The 17,067-nt window shown below is 38.5% G+C and overlaps 1 protein-coding gene and 1 long non-coding RNA gene across 5 annotated transcripts in view; one reads left to right on the plus strand and one right to left on the minus strand.

Annotated features, from left to right (window-relative positions):
* Window positions 1–15,667, minus strand: part of clcn5b (chloride channel, voltage-sensitive 5b) — a 29,939-nt gene extending 14,272 nt beyond the window's left edge. Inside the window, exons 1-4 of one of the 4 annotated variants that reach the window (XM_032582258.1) lie at window positions 15,369–15,667; window positions 14,686–14,832; window positions 1,026–1,204; window positions 121–220 (exon numbers count right to left, since the gene is read on the minus strand). In XM_032582258.1, coding sequence (XP_032438149.1) covers window positions 121–220; window positions 1,026–1,204; window positions 14,686–14,821 — 415 coding nt within the window. In that variant the 5' untranslated portion in view covers window positions 14,822–14,832; window positions 15,369–15,667. Of the gene's footprint in view, window positions 1–120; window positions 221–1,025; window positions 1,205–6,734; window positions 6,868–14,685; window positions 14,833–14,929; window positions 15,106–15,326 lie in introns of those variants that run through there. The other 3 variants (XM_032582259.1, XM_032582257.1, XM_032582260.1) reach the window with 3 other exon arrangements.
* On the plus strand, window positions 15,094–16,579 carry LOC116732220 (uncharacterized). Its single transcript, XR_004341741.1, has 2 exons — window positions 15,094–15,208; window positions 15,330–16,579. It is a non-coding gene; the product is annotated as an uncharacterized LOC116732220 (long non-coding RNA).
* Window positions 16,580–17,067: the final 488 nt, after the last annotated feature.

A 17,067-nucleotide genomic window follows, 5' to 3' on the forward strand; every position in this document is an offset into this window, starting at 1 on the left:
CCAGTGTTTGACGATTTAACTGCAAGCTTTAAGCATCCAAGCATCTCATCAGATGTAATGTACATCCACCCACCATTTAGGTAAGCTAGTAATTATGTAAAGGTTGAGTGTGTGAACTACCTGCCATGAGTCCCACCAGAAGCATGAGCAGCCATCCGGAGAAGGCGTCGCTGACGCTGTGCAGCAGGGCCACAGTCGACTCTCGGCTCTTATTGGTGATCTGCACGGTGACAGAAAAGTAAGACAACGCCTTCTGATATTGCTTCTTACTTACGTATCAACTAAATTAATAATTGATTAATCATTAGCTGGGGTTTACAGCCTAAAGAAAGTCCTTTTTCTGAAAGAAAAAAACAGAGCAGTAATTAAGCCAAAACTGTGCAAAAAATATATACATGTTGCATATGGGATTCAGAAAAAATGCCTGTCTGTAAAGTTGTTATTTCAAAAAGAATTTAATTGTTTGTTAGCATATTTTAATGTACTTCCAATATTGTATAAAATAAGTTTAAATGAGAAATCTGCAGAGTGTGCCGTTTTTTTAAATCTGATTAATCGAATAATCATCAGAATAATCTATAGAATAAATTGATAACTGAAATAATTGTTAGCTGCAGCCCTAATTTACAAAGTTTTTTTTTTTACCTTAAATGCTAACTCTCTTTATTTTTCATACTGTTTCGCCTTAATAATAGCTCTTAATACGTAGTTCTTTCAGAAAATAACCTTTTTAGAGAAGAGTTAATGATTAATCAATTCCTAATTTGATTCATCACAATTAATCAGATTAATCGTTTCAGTCCTGGTTTTTAAATTGTCAACATTTGATGCAAGGTTCTTTGACTCCTTTGTAGCAGAGCGTTCACTTTCCTCCAGAGAATTGAACCCGACTCTGCTTCGCCTTAGTGACTCCTCCATGCTAACACCTTCAACAGAACGCACATGCCTTCTAATCCCAAAGTAAACACTTCTTTAACCCAGGTTCTTGTTTTATCTCGCTCTATTTCTTCAAATTTACTGCATACCTCTCTGTGTCTGTCGCGGTCCTTGCTCTTCTCCCTGACCCAGTCGATGGTGTTAAAGTCTTCATAGGTGCCCACCCCAGGCAGCGGGTCTTCCAAAGGGTCCACTAGCTTAGTGGGGCCGCTCCCGTTCATACCGGCTGCTCTGCTGCTGCTACCGGCGCTGTACTCATCATAACCTCCTGGGGGAACAGAGGTGGCAAGAGGTAAAGGTGGGGAATGGAGAGAGAGAATAAAGATACATGGAAGTCACAGTCAATGATCAACTCATCGGTTCTGACTTCATTGTTGTGCTTTAAAATGGGTCATGTCCTGTTTTATAGACCTGCCACGATTCTTAAAAACAAGGGAGCCGCGTGAACTTTATCACTTAGACTGAAGTATAAGATCTGGTCTCTCTCTCACACACACACACACACACAGTGTTTCTCAGTGTTTTTCCATTTAGGTGGTGCAGTAAAGTGCAGTTGTATGAGGCACAGGTCTTCCCTGCCAGGAGTGACTAATGCACCTAATGGATGGTGCACTTAAATTCATCACAAGGTTTGACTACAGAAGAAAAAAAAACAAAACAAAACATATTTTCAGCATATTCATGATAACTGAGCACAGAGTAGCTCAGTTCTATTAAGACTAGACAGGAAATTAATCTGTAACAGAAAACTTGCACTTAAACATGCTGATGTAATCATAAATCCAGCACACAGTGGGGCTTGTGTTTACAGAAGTAAGTCTTCCACAGAGAAAGCAAGATTGTTTTGGCTGTTTCCACTTCCTGTCACTTTGTCATGTCATGTGTGCCGTTTGTGACATTTAAATCAAATCACTTAGTTCATGAACCAAGAGACAAGCTTTCTCAGTACATTTTGTCTGCAAAAGATTAACTAAAGCTGCATTGATGGATGAAACAAATCAATGAGTCGCAACAAAAGTGCTGCATAAACAAGCTTACATCTGCTAAAATCACTGGCAGCACAAGTTTATTGGAGAGAAACTATACTGTGTGTCATGTCAGAGCCATCTTTAGAAGCAAAACATTAACCTGAAGAAATGTCTGTATGAAGAAAATTGCAAAATGGAAAATTCATAAGAAATGCTGCAGGGGTGCACAAATTGCAATTTTCTGGCATATCACAGATTTTTCAAAACCCTGACATGCCAATTCTGATCGATACCAATTGTTTTCCTCTGGAAAAAAATGGCAAAATTTAGTGACAAAGTCGTTGGCGATGGACTACATAAGACTGGTTTCACATGCATGTATTCGCTGATCAATCTCCCAAAATTATGGAAATCGGACCAGATTTCCTTGTCCGTTTTCCCTTATCAGCTGGTTGATTTATCAGTGCACAGTGCTGTGTATAGCTTAAATTTATTATGTTTGAAAATACAAAAAGATTTGATTGGGACTGTTTTGTGTTTTTGAACGGCAGCTTCAGGAAATGGATTGGAATCCATATTGGAATCCATATTGAGCAATATTGCTCAATATTTAGAGCAATATTGCTCTAAAATTGCCATTTTAGAGCAATATTCTAGTCTCTGACTGCATGCAATTAAAAAGTTATAGCTGAAAACAAAGTGATACATTTTTCTCATCACTTTCATTAGTAATTTTAGGCTCATATTGCCTTTTGCTAAAAATATATCTATGTTACTGATGTGGTGTAATGTGTGGGGTTTGTTTTTTTTTAAAGCCACAGAATCAAAAAGGAAAAATCCACAGCAGTGATTTTAATGAGGTATTGACAAACGTATATTATTTAATAACTCTTATTGTATTGTATTGATGACAATGTACTGATCAGGGATTCCATCAGCAGTGGGAAATCCTGAAAATAATGTAAAAATTTTTTTTTTTAAAAAGCAGTCTATGTAATGGAAAAGTGTCATAACCCTCCTTTATGACTCTATTCACAGAATGTATCCTCTTGTTCTGTAACTTAAAATCACTTTACCATAACGTACATCAGAACCTCATTCTAGAACCAAACCAGAGCCCTCAAAGATCACTTTCTACTTTTTTGTTTTTGTTTTTGTCCGTCATGACAGTTACAAAACATTTTTTTTAAAACCGCATATATATAAATATATGTCCACACAGACACGTAATTACAGACATGGTGGTCGGTAATTGTTTAGATTTAACAATATGTGACAGAAACAGCAGCTGTTTTAAAATTGCAACCATCTGGTTTAATACTAGCTGGAGGCAAATGTCTGAGCTTGATTTTGTTTCATGACACCAGCAGCATACAGTTCACAGTACTTTTCATCAGGGCGACTGTTTCCATTTACTGCAGTCTTCTCCAGTAATGTGTAACGCAGAAACTTATCCTGGCAGTTTCAACCAAATCAAATAAAGTCAAATAAAGTTTCAACCAAAACGGATTCAGACTCGTGAAAAATTATGAGGAAGAGAAGGGAAGTGCAGTGCACACTGGTAAAAATTACATGCAGGAAGTCGACTGTCAGTGTTTCTCCCAATGAGCAAATGTTTGGATAAAAAACAGAATTCTGATAAGATTCTTTTTGAGGATTTTTTTTTTTTTAAATTAAAGAAAACTTTTATATTATCTATTCCTTAAAAGGACTAGAAAACTAAACTAAAAAGAAAACATCTGCTGCCCTTAGAAGTCCCGCTGGTCCACTTTAAAAGAAAAATTTAGAAACTAACCACGAGTGCACATATGTTGATGTTCAGATGTATGTAGATGACACTGTGGTTTTTACACAACAAAGAAAAAAATATCCAAGAAGCACCTTTGATTGTGAAATTGGGACATTTTTAAAAAAAACATTGCTTGTTATTGACTAGTAAAATACTGAGTAGCATGTTCTGTAAAACAAAATTAGATGAGGTTATTCCACTATATTAATATTATAGATAATTATCTTTATTATTGCAATGGCATTTCAAAATAGATCAAATTTTAAAAGATTAATATTGAAGTGAGCTGCAAAAGAAAATCTTAACGTTCGATTGATTGCTTCACCACACAGACGCAATCAAAAAGCAGATCCCAATGGAAACAGGAAGTAACACAGGAAGTCAGGCCCTTTTAGCTCGAAGCTCATACAGATGGGTCATTATGGGGGTAAAACAACAATTTTAGATAAAATATAATTGTAATAGTTTTTATTTCTGTATTACTAGAATTGAGAACAAGTTAAAGTTGGAGGAGGCAGGGTTTAGACGTCACTGTGAATACAATTTAAGAGTTACTTCATATAACAGGCTTGAACTTGGCCGAAACCCACAATATAAATGCACTTTAGGCGAAGCAATCACTTTAATAATATTTGATTTTGGTGATTTCACAGTGACAGAGCATGAACTGTAGCATATTTCAGAATGTAAATACATTCCCCGACCGTCCAGGAACGCAGCTGGAATCCAGAATTCCTTCACACTTTGCCGGTGAAAGAGCTCCTATCTACACAGTCATCAGCATGTCACACAAATTCAGCTGTGTAGAAAAATGTTGCTGTGCATTAAAAACAGAAGTAGCTTTTCAGCTGTCACCTGAACTGACAGGTTAAACTGGTCTGTACAGTGGACTAATGAGAGCGAGTAAAAGCGGAAGTATGTTTCCCCGAGGCCACGCTGACATGAACACCGACAACGTTCAGGACAATTTGCTGCGACAAAACGGTTTCAGAATTGAATTTTAAAGTTAAAAACTTACAGAAAACTCCAAAAACTGGGGTAAAATCAGAAAGTTGGCTGACAATGCTAAAAGCACTAATAAAAGCTGATCTGATGGCATCACTGTGGAAGACGAGACACTAATGTAACAAAAAACAGCTCATTGTTAGCCGTGGCGCCTAATGCTGATTTTATTTTTTGTCAGTTGGTAGATACATCATGCCAGAGTGCCGACAGGTCTTGCTAGCAACAAAAACTTTTGGGTGTAGATGTTGTTACTGATAGACTCAAAGTTAGCCAGGTTGAGTAACAGTGGCGTATTTGAAAATGAAGCCACAAAAGTTACAAAGGATAAAAGAAGCTGTGGAAAAAGAAAAGGTTTCCAGTTTCGGTCATTACCCAGAATTAGGCCCCTTTCATAGGACGTCAACCTGTACCTGCAATCGAGATGTTTGCTTTCAGCGAATTAAGCCTGGAGAAGATAACAGGAAGGCTGAACTGAGCATCGTTTTATATTTTTGAGGTGGATTTGGACGTCTCTGTAGTCTTTTGGAAATCTCAAATGAATACACTCAGAGACTGCGTCTAAGGTCAGTAATGCTAACTGTGCTAATGTCTATTCTAATTATTTTACCCTTGATTGAAATAATAAACCCTCCGTGTTACTGTGACTGCTAGCTTAACCACACAGTGTGACATCACCCCTGCTGCTAATAAAATCAATTAATGAATGTTCAGAGTAAGAAGGCTAAAAATAAACATGTAAGGTATGCACCAATATGAACATTTGGGCCGATATCCAATATTTAAACTTGATGTTAGAACCAATAACCGACATTTACCAATATTTTATATCATAGACCTTTTCCTACCCTTGCAACACATTGAGTTCAGTTAAACTCCCGACAATCCTGCACTGTTTGGATATCACATATCACATGACCAACCTCTGTCCCTCTAGAAACAAATATCAACAAGACGGAAATAAATATCGGTTGTTACCGTCAGCCCAATTTTATTCATCGGATCACTTTCCTAAAATAATGGCCCAAGTCTCTTTTTTTTTTGTCTAATTCACCTCTTGGCCAAAGGAAATTACTTAGACCATTATTTCAGGAAGATGACCATATAAAAAATAAATATCGCTGATAGTAATGTTGGTGCCGATATATTGTGCATCCCTAAAACAGTTCTTAAAATAGTTCTAAGTAAGAAGTCTGTGTCGACTATAATTGGCATTGGCTGGTCAAAGCTTTACAAAACATGGAGATTGGAACCGGGTACAAAACTAATCGACGCATTTCCAGGCTTTTCCAAGGTAGTGGAAAACTCAGACAGCACAAACTAGGTTCTGTGAAGATGACAATGTTTCCGATATTTGCATGCGATGGCTATGTACCCGTCCACAGGCCTGTGGCTGTGTTGAAAACATTTATTGCAACATACTCAAACATTTAGGATACTGTTTATCTCCTGAGGAAAAAGACAACAGTGAACAAGTTTCCTCTGTGTCTGAAAAAGATTTGTGGGAATATTTTTGGGAGCTAAAATAATAAAGGTGTGTTGTGTCCACCTTGGAACAGGATGGATATTATCTCAGCTTTAAACTCATACATGACAGTCACAACACAGTCAGCAGAGCCTTGAGAAATCACAGTCCGAAGACTAAAAAAGGTACACAGAAACACCTCACTCAGATTAAAGATAAAAAAAACCTTCACCAAAGTCAGATTTCATCTGACCCCTTTCTCTATTGTGCAACCTCAAGCAGTTACTGGACCCAAATCATATGACGGGTGGTAAATGTACTTAATGATTAAACTCTGCTGTGCAAAAGTTAAAGTCAGCATCTCGAGCACAACAGAGAGAACCACATGAACAAGATAAACCTGATTAAAACACAGGAAGCAGACGATTGGGCAGATCTAGCAGCTGCACAGAACGTGATGAACAAATACCAACAACTTGTTCTTAATGGCACGAGATCTGTAAGCGGTCCAACAGGAAAAACATGTCGCTTTTCAAGCCACATCGCCAAGACGCAACAGAAATAACTAGCTCACCATCCGCCACCAGTTCCTCCTCATCCAGCTGCTTACTCCAGAACTCCCAGCCCATCTCTCGTTACACTCCCCCCACCCTCGCTCAGGATCACCCGTCGAGTCAAACTGGAAGTATCTTCCTTCTCCTTGAGGAACAAGCCCTACTGCAGGTCCCTCCCTCTGTGGCCAGAAGACTCTGGAACTGACTCATGATTGGCTAAGCTGTCTGGGAAGTGGATGGTGATTTACTGAGCTACTTTTTACAGGTCTTGAGTAATGAGCTTACTGTATGTTTGGGGAGGCTGAAAGGTAGGTGAGTGTGGAAATAAACACACTGAGACAATGAACACAATGAGATTGCAGAATTTAAAAAGGTGAAAGACCGCATAAACAGCTGAGTTTATGTTGTACAGAGATGCTTTATGTCAAGGTGACTTTACCTGGTATTCACTCAGTTCTGGGAATCTAAGTGTTTTCCGAAGGTCTCATTGTTCTTCATTGTTTAATGATTGAACACAGTTAAAAAGGATCTGAACAATCTTGGATGAAATACTTTACAACTCAAGAGTCTCAGGGCTTTCAGTGCTCAAACTGAAATGAAAAAGTAGCTACTGTGCTATCAGAAGCAACACATATAGTCCAGACAATACTGCATCACACTGAAGATTATCTTTCAATTCTGACCCGATTAGACTGCAACATTACACCAGTTTTGTAAAAATGCACCAATCACACAGATTCTACTTTTATTGTAAGTCTGACCTTCCGATTCAGATTTTGATCAATTTTAAAAAAGGGGAAAAAAGGTTGCGCATGTTTAGATACCAGTAGCAGTTTTGAACGCAACATAAAGAATTACAGAATATTCTACTTAATACAAAAAAGTATATCTCCTTGACTTTTTAAGCTGAATTTTATAAAGCTCAAAAGAGAAGCACTGAACAACGTGGTTTATTGGTGCATTTATACACAAGAAAAATGGGAGTTCTTAGTTTTTAATGTAATAGTCAGGATATAGAGGAGAATTTTTTTTTAAAAAGTGAATATTTTCAGCCAATCTCAGGGAAATTGGCTGATTCTAATATCTGGCCAGTTAATTGGTGGGTCTTAAGTACTTCATCTTATTTGAAAATTAGAATTTTGATCAAGTTTCATTTTTGAAGTTTCACTAAGTTTATATATATTTATATTATATTCTATTTATATTTGCATTTTTTTTGTTAAAATTAATCTCTTATAAAAAATAAAATAAAAAATTTGATCTGTCTGTTATCCAGTATCATTTTACATAAGGACGCATCCAAAAACAGTAAATAATGAAATAAATAAAGACTGGTGACTGTAACATAGCGCAAGCAAGTAGTTTGCATCTCAACACTCTTCAGTGTGGACGTTGTTACTGAGGAGGGGAGATTAGAAGTACTAAAAGGGGAGTGGCATTTCAGCAAACAGGAAGTGGTTCAGCTTTGTCCATTTAAGCTTTCAATGTCTCTCTCTTTCATGCATTTTGTGATGTCACCTCTGCTCTCAACGTAAATAATTAATGTTAGCTCACCACAGAAAGGCTTCTTAAAGCCCCAGGAAAACCAGAATAAACAATAGATCACAGCTTTGTCCACTGAAATACTTGGTTACTTACTTTGCTTCAAACATGAAATTTTCCTAATAATTTGTAAATTCAGCAACAAATTATTTTCCCCAAAATGTATTCTCCTGTTATATTGTCTCATCATCTTTTGATAGATGGCGGTCTTATTGTCTTACAGAAACGCCTTTCATCGTTGACTGAAAATAATTTTGAATCTAAATCTACAATAACTTTGAATAATTTAAAGCAGCAAAAGCAAATGGGGTGGATTAGCAGAGCTTGCTAACAACTTATCCAGGAAAAGTTACAAGTTTGCCTTTTGCTCAGATATTGAGCATTTAGCTGTCAGTCTTCAGTCAGAGGCTTACTCAGATTCATTGTAAAATTGACTGCTACTGAAAATCCTTCTTGTCCATCCACTGACTCTTAAGATACTTGGATGATATGAGTTATGACAACATTTAAAATGCCTCTTTGGGATAAATAATATATTTTAGAACTCATTTTGAATTGAGTTCACTTTGAAAAAATAAAAAAGATTATCTTAAATCAGTCAAAAGTCTGAGTTATGCATAGCTACTTATTTTCCAAGAGATAGAAGTTTTAAACAGTGGTAGTCTGGTTTACAGAAAGCATATGCAAGATTTATTTTCAAAACCGTTTTATTTCTAAAATAACCGCCTAACTACCAGGAACACAATAGCTTTATATTTAGAGAAAATGTTTTATTAATTTTTCTACTACTAATGATTTATCATAAAGACAGGTAGGATTCTACCAAAGGTGAGAAAAGGCCAATGGTGTCGCACAAAAACTGGAACTACACCAGGAAAGAGCTTCAGAAGATCTGCTCCAGAAAGTTACTGTACAACTACTGAAAATGGTTTTCCCACAATTTCCTCCATTTGTAAAACTTAAAAGTCCAACATTTGTTGTTCACTGGGAGGCTCCCTTCTGACTCTCCCACACGCTTTCTGCCACAACCAACCCCCTCGCGAGTTTCCGGAACAATTCTCCTCTCAGTGGGACGTCAGAGGACGTCTTTCCCGTAATGTTCAAAAACATTTAACAATCTGTTCCCAGTGGGAGCGCTTGATAACATTTGTTTATGTTAGCGCACTGCAGATTATTTCATGCATTTAAAAGTAGGCCTGAACAGATATCTTTCTTTTTTTGCCCATTAATTATTTACATACATGCACAGAGGACCGGAGGGGTCAGGGGTGGGAGGGAATATTTTCCTTTGCATCATGGGAACTTCGCTTGTATACAGGCTCTATAATATTTCTCTGAAGTTCAGAAAGATTTCAATGCGATCTCTTGGATCGCATTTCTGCCAAAACACACATACTGCTTTAGCAGAGGCACGTAAATGAAGGAGGATAGCAAGACACAGGTTCGAGCTAGAGTTTGAACTTTGAACTCTTAAGGTCTGATAGCCATGGGAACATGAGTTTCAGGTGACCTCAATGACGGTGGCTGCATAAATGTCTGGATTATTGATTGTAATTACTCTGACATTTTTAATTTTAATCATATTTACAAGGTCAGAGGAAATTGAAGGAAACTGGCATCAGTGCAGACGATGTCTCTTAAAGTGTTTTCTTGAGCATAAGATCATTTTCTATTTAGATAAAGATTTAAAAGAAACAGTCCTCGCCGGACATAGCGGGATGAAGACACAGTAATGAATATGAAAGTGAGAAAAGAGTCAAAAAAAAATGTGCAGCAAAAGGTCATCGCAATGTCCAAAAACAGCATCGGAATCGCATGTTTTCCTGATGTCATGCCGCCCTAATTTACAGTATTTTCCCAATTTATGGCTTCCAGTCATCACAGTCATTATCACATGTCAAGAGGTTCATAGTGTGACTAAGCCAATCTGCTATATGAACCACTCAAAGGACCGTAAGCCAATATGCCCAGCAATAAAGTCATTAGAGGCAATAACAACACACTAACTGGTAATAAATCCAACAAATGCATTTACACAGTCGAGATTGAGAGCAGTAAAAAGAGAAAGATAAAAGCATACTGGAAAATCAGTTAATTAAAAGAGGAAAAAGGCCCTCCTCACTACTTAAGGAGTGAAAGCGTCCATCTGAATGTCTAAACACCTTTTTCTTTTTTTACTAACCAAGAATGAAACTCTTAGCAATTCAATTTCTGGTTATTAGTAATTAAATTAGCAGAAACCATTTGTTGTTGAATGCTCATATGGAAGCATTTTATGTATTAAAAACATAGCAGGGTTTATGCAGGTTTCACCAACTCAAATTTAAGACTTTAAGACCTTTCTGAGATCACGATAAGTCAAATTTAAGGTCTATACCATGACAGAGATGTTCAAAAGAAATGCAGGGGACCAAAACGTTGGAATTTCTGGGAATTATTTTGTGGCTCTGGCAGCAGCTTTTGCTAAAGAGCTTTTTGCTAGCTGCTAATGGCGTGTTTGTGTGTTTGCTAGCTAGCTAGCAAGAAAGCCATATGCTTGTCTGCAAAAGAGCCATATTCTAGCTGCTAATGGTTTGTTTGCTTGCTTGCTACCAAATTTATATGCTAGCTGCTAATGGCTTGTTTGTGTGCTTGCTAGCTAGCTAGCTAGAGACCCATATGCCAGCTACAAATGGCCCATATTCCAGCTGCTAATGACTGGTTTGCTTGCTAGCTAGCTAGAAAGTCATATGTTAGCTGCTAATGAGCCATATTGGTAATGAGCCAACTGAGACAAGGGGTAGGATTAAATAAGTGTCCCACTCCTTTTCCAACAGAAAAGAAGTGGTAAACAAATTATATTGTTCTTGGTTATGTATGGATTTGTTTTTCTCTGTCCTACTGATTGCTTGTTTTCTTGCTTTTAAAAATCAGTTTTAAATAAAGAAATCAAATCAAAAATATGTTAGATGCCAGTGGCTTGTTTGTGCATTTGCTAGCTAGCTAGTTAGCTAGAGAGCCAAATGCTAGCAGCTAATGAGCCCTGTGCAAGCTGCTAATAGATTGTTTGTTTGCTTGCTAACTAGTAGCAAGTAAGTATTAGCAGATTGTTAAGCAGCTGCTTTGAGTCACAGAACGCAGTGACTCAACACTTTCGCCGCATAGAAAAGTCCCGCAAGAAAAAACACCTACGTAGAATACATGATATTTAATTGTCCTCCCACGATGTATTTAAGGCTAACTTACATTTTCTGTGATGAATTTAAGGCATTTTAGGGCTTTAATTTTAGATGAATGAATTAAAGACTTTTTAAGGATCCGTGGACACGCTGAAAAAAAACAGAATGCTTTGAGTTTGCCAATTGAGCCTCCTAATAACTCATAGCAAAGAATCAAAACTCTCAGATGAGAGGAGAAAAAGAGAAGAAGAAAAAAATCAACCCCGTGATATATTTCATGCAACATGTGTGGCTAAAACCAGGCGCAGAGCAGCACCTTTTTAAAACCATCTCTTGGTTCAGACAGGGTGATGACAGCATCAATCTGTGGGTTTTATTTCCACGACAGGGACGTGGAGGTGAGCCAGGCTAGCGGTAAGGAGAGACCCATACTGAGAAAACATTTAGAAGACGCTACGATCTCTGAACTGGTGCGGACGTTTTTCATCTTGGCAAGGCGAGGACTACCCTACCATCAAGAAAACATAATAGGGGGGATGTGTGGGCTTTGGGAAAGCCTCAAAGAGCGGGTCCTGGAGTGACCCAGAGAACGTCTGGTGCACTCCAGGAATTTTTGGAAAGTCCTGAAAAGGCTGGAGCGCTGGCGCTGCCCATCAATCTAGTTGAGTCTGAAAGTCTATGCCAAAAAGAGCTGGAGAAGGAAGAGAGAGGAAAGAGGAGGATCACTCCAAAAGAAAACATGATGATGCCAGAAGTGCTGTACTTATGTGTACTTACTCCTCATGTACATGGATTTATAATTACTTAAGATCACTGTGGAAACAGAAAGTGCACCCTCTTTCACTTCTAAACAAACTAACTTAAAATCATTTAAATTTATTACTCATCTGTTTCTTACTGATTATGAGAAACATGGGCTATGTCAGTATAATAGTTTATTCAAATATATATTGCGTTGGTGTTTTCTCTGCTCCTTATGTTATATTTTGGAGGTTAGTTGATTTTGGCTGAAGATATACGGTATCTTGTCATCGTTTCCTAAATGTGTCAGTAATTCGCCAGTAGGGGTCACTATTGCAACACAAATAACGGCGAAGCAGAGGGAGAAACGGAGTTCTCAGGTAAATACAGTTACATGTCAGGCAGTTTGATTTCTACAATGTAACAAATGTTCCTTATTACCAGCATGTGGACATGTAGACAGAGTCACTTAAGACTTTCTTAAAAGAAGACGACAACAGAGTCCCACAACTTGCACCAAAGCCTCAAGAGGGGAAAAAAAAAGAAGAAGTGAGAGTCGGACTAAAACCTCAAGAATTTCAAAACAAGCTTTGGGTTCATTTGAACGGAGAGAAAAACTTGTTCAGCGTACAAGTCAATGAAGTCTTATAAAACTTCCAGTTAACTCTGCATGACTGAGGCCAGCATGAGTCACAGCTCTTGTAATAATCCCACAGCTTGATACGAAAACAAGCTGTGGGATTGAGTCAACCGGACTCAAAGCTGTGGGTGACAGAGATTACAACTAATCCACAATCCAGAAAGGGGGCAATGAGTGGGACATTGCTCCACCCCCTGTTTCTAACCAGCTGATAGAAGTTTATCACTAAGAAGAATGTGATAAACTTCTTCTTTACCAAGAAGAAGTTGATAAAGAAGCAAAGCAAAGAAAAAAAAAAAACTCCTACAGTTTTCCTCCTACAACTTCGACCGGACACTCTGAGCTCCCGACTGTAAATTCACAGACTCCCTAATTTACAAAAGAAAGTTCCGTTTAAAAGTGAGGCGAAGCGTCTTTCCTTTCCTTCAGCTGACACAGCAGGAACAGCTCACTGTTGAGTTAAGACGTTCTCCAGACTTCCTTCCTGCTGACGCGCGTTTTATTCTGTTTGAGTTAGCGGCACGGTGAGGTCACCAGTAACCGGGCAGTTCTGATGTGCAGAGGAATAAATAGCTTCTGCTCACCATTCAGACACACCACATTTGTTTATTATTAAGGGCACCTTTTTATGAAATGTATCATACATATATACATATATAGCTGGTTTATTTTAGCATTTTAGGCTCTTAAAGGGCCCCAGTTAAACAGAAACCGCAGCAGCTCGGGTTCAGAAACAAAGACGACCGAAACTTTCCATGCCAGTCAAAACATCCAGTCGTAATTAAATCTCATTTTATCTATTCACGTCGCCTTCTTACGACATCACAAGGCAACAGGAACTTAATTATCTGACGATGACATCATCAGTAACCGGGCAACATTGGGGAGGAGGAGAAAAAAAAGAGCCTGATTTCTTTACACACTTCCCTATGATTGGAGCTAGAGCCCTGATCAATGGTGCAATGGTGCAAGAGTATTCAAGGCACCATTGATGTGAAAAAGAGAGATGACTTTTTCACGTCCTCTCACGCTGCAGTCGCAAACTTCAATGAGATTTAATCAGGATTCAGATGCACTAGTATGATGCAAATGAGTAAACAAATAAATAAGGCAAAAATGAAGGCGGTGCGGGTGGAGCGACACATTTAAAAGAACGGCTAAAACAAAAATACAAATATACTCCATAACTGTGAGCATAAAAGAAACTCAAACACCAAAGAATAAAAATGGGTCTTTTGAGGAAAGATTTAAAAAGTCTCGACAGTCTCAGCCGTCCGTTTAGGAGTTTAGGAGCACAAATTTCAAATCTCTCTCTCTCGAGATGCCGTTCAACCGGAGAGAAACGACGAGAATAAACAAGGTGGAGGAACTTTCCAGACATAAATCATACTGATTATTTGGGAAAATACTTAAACGTTGCCAAACACAGACACTATAGATGCAATGCGACCAAGCTCGTTTGAGCTACTTTGGAAACAAAACGGACAAAGACAAACTGCAGCGGTTTCAATGAAACATTACCACACAGGGGCTGAATACAAATGCATATTGCAACTTTTCAGATTTTATATGATCTACATCAGATCTATATCAATATATCTAGATCAATATGAACCCAACCCACGGACTTCATGATTCCGTGGAGAGAGTTTTAAGCATTAATAGTCAACTTTCTGGGGTTACTTTAGGCAACCTGAGCTACGTGATTATTTGCATGTTGAGCTGAAACTTGTTGGCTAAAATGAAAGATTAAAACATCTAGAGCTGCCAGTGGACTGAATAAAGTCAGGCGTGAGTCAGTCTGAGTCAGCCAGGACCCAAATTAATACCAGACCTCGGTCAATGGTCGACACCTTTACAGTGGTGACTCCACATGTGCGTGCAGGTTACCTGAGCTGAGCGGTGGGACGTCATCTGTGGCCGAAAAGTCCAGCGTGGCCCCCGCGATGTCCACCATCTCGTCATCGTCGTCGTCGCTGGGGTGATGGAGGCCGTCGAAGCCGCTGCTGTAGCCGGGGTTCTCCATAAGTCCAGGGGCTGTTTCACAACACACACACACACACCCCCACACACAATTAAAAATGAAGCACTGAACTTCCAGCGTCTCCTCCTTTCTCTAACTTCAGCTGATTACCTCTGTCCACGGCGAGGGCATAATTCCGATACAAGCTCGACAAAAACTGGAACATTGGCTCTGAAAGTCAGCGGGGTGCCAGTGTGCTTATTCCGCCCAGAACCGCGTTCAAAATGAGGAGCGTGTTTTAAAGACCCACTGCATATCCGCTCCTCTCATCCAGACGTGACTACAGTTCTAGTTAAAGGGAAGTTCTGCAACCACTTCCGCTCACTTTTTCTGTCGCATCTTTGCGGTTCGGCTGGCAGAACTTGCGCCTCGCACTCACCAGCAGACCCGGTGGATTATATTAGCTGGGGCTTTAATACGCGCTTTGCTGCCGACGAGCAAATTCTCATACCCTCTCCTCCACCCCAAACACACACAGGCTAACTTACTGTGTTGTTTCTGTTCTTACCAGATGGGAAACGTAGAAGAAGAGGAAAAGTTTGGGCCTTACTTTGAGCCTTCGACTGGAAAAAAGCGGCAATGAAGAAGTCTTGTGACTGGGATTTGTCCCGCCGCTCTCCCCTCTCCTCCTCCTCCTTCAGCTGGAGCTGCTTATGTCGACAGCAGTAAACTTGAGGAGAAAATCCTGCGTCATCCTCCACAGCGGAAAAACCTCGGCTTTCACACGGCGCGTAAACACGAAGCGAGCGCGTTTTGATATGGTTTATCTACCCGAACACGACACATTGGACCTGACTGTATTTTTCTGTATTTACCCGTTTTTTTTTTTGCCACTTAAAACTGCAACATGTAAGCTAAGTGTCACGTAAGCGACACACGACTACAACTTCCGGTTTTGTCCTTCAAATCTCAAAACTGTCGAATCTGCTTTTCAATCACAACATAACAAATTTTACAATCATATACTCAATATCAGAGGTGTGTTCTTACAGATTTATTCGTGTCTTTGGGATGTGAATCTAAGTCTTCTTTTTCTTTCTTTTCTAAAAAAAGTTAAACTGTGAATTTTATTTTCGAGGCATGAGGATGTTTATTTCCGGTTACACTTTTGCACTTGATAAGAAAATACTAAATATCTAAAAACCAGGACAACTAGTCGAGTGAAGAGTCGTTGCTTGTCCTTTTGATGTGTGTATGGCGTTTTTAAATGGGTCAGTGGAGCAGTTTTACTAATCAGTCCTCGATGTTTTCCTAAATCTTAAAGTTCGTTACTAAATTAACCCAGAAAATGCTTTGACCATCAAACGAATTTGAAAAGTGGAATTTTATCTGAGTACTCTAGTTCTTCTTTTTATGTTTCTCAAAAACTGGAGACCGAAAAATACTAAAATAAATTTTTTTTTAAATGTTTTGGTATCTTGTATTGAATTTCTTAAATGCATAAAGCTAGTCATTTTAACCTATAAATTATGTGGCGCGTAATATGTGTAAATATTAATTTACATGCATATAAATTCATATTTAAAAGGTAAAAAATAAAAAAATAAAATCAGCCAATTTCTTCATTGATCTTCATTTGATAGATTTGCAGGTCAAAAGTTATTTAAGAAATGTATGCAGGACAAAAAGAGAAAACTGTGTATGTGAATTGTAGTGTCAAACTGATTGAGGGGAGTCGTAGTTTTCTCATAAAGCACAAAAGCTCAACTGTACCATAGGAGCTGCAGCCATGCTTACAATCATTAAATGAATCTTTAGGAATATGCGTCCATGTTCTATTTCACAGTGGTTAGAGGGCGCCACCTTGTGGCCACTCACTGAACTATCCAGGTCCTCCGTGCTCAGTTTTATGCAGAAAGTGGCTTCAAGTTTCCAACTGTTTCACCTTTGAGGCCTTAAAGCATTGATTTAGTCATTGATGTCTTCTTTCTTACTATAAACCCAATCACACACAAAACGGTTCGTTCCTAGGAAAACTTTCCTTTTGGCGGTAAGTCTTATAAAAAGTCTAAACCAAACAGGATTATCATGATCAAACTGAGAAACAAGGAACACTTCCTCATCATTTTGTCCCTCTTGTTTCTTGTTTGACAGTTTTATAGTTCTGTGAACAAGCCACCTTAGATCATAAGTTGTTGAATCTCAAAAACCTGAGATTTTGGAAAGCTGGGGTTGATTTTCACTAGTCACAACCAGGCCTGATTACTGTCAATAAAGAAAGCAAACAGAATCCGCCTCATAACATCAAT

This window comes from Xiphophorus hellerii, chromosome 14 (genome assembly GCF_003331165.1).
Source record: "Xiphophorus hellerii strain 12219 chromosome 14, Xiphophorus_hellerii-4.1, whole genome shotgun sequence".
NCBI lineage: Eukaryota > Metazoa > Chordata > Actinopteri > Cyprinodontiformes > Poeciliidae > Xiphophorus > Xiphophorus hellerii.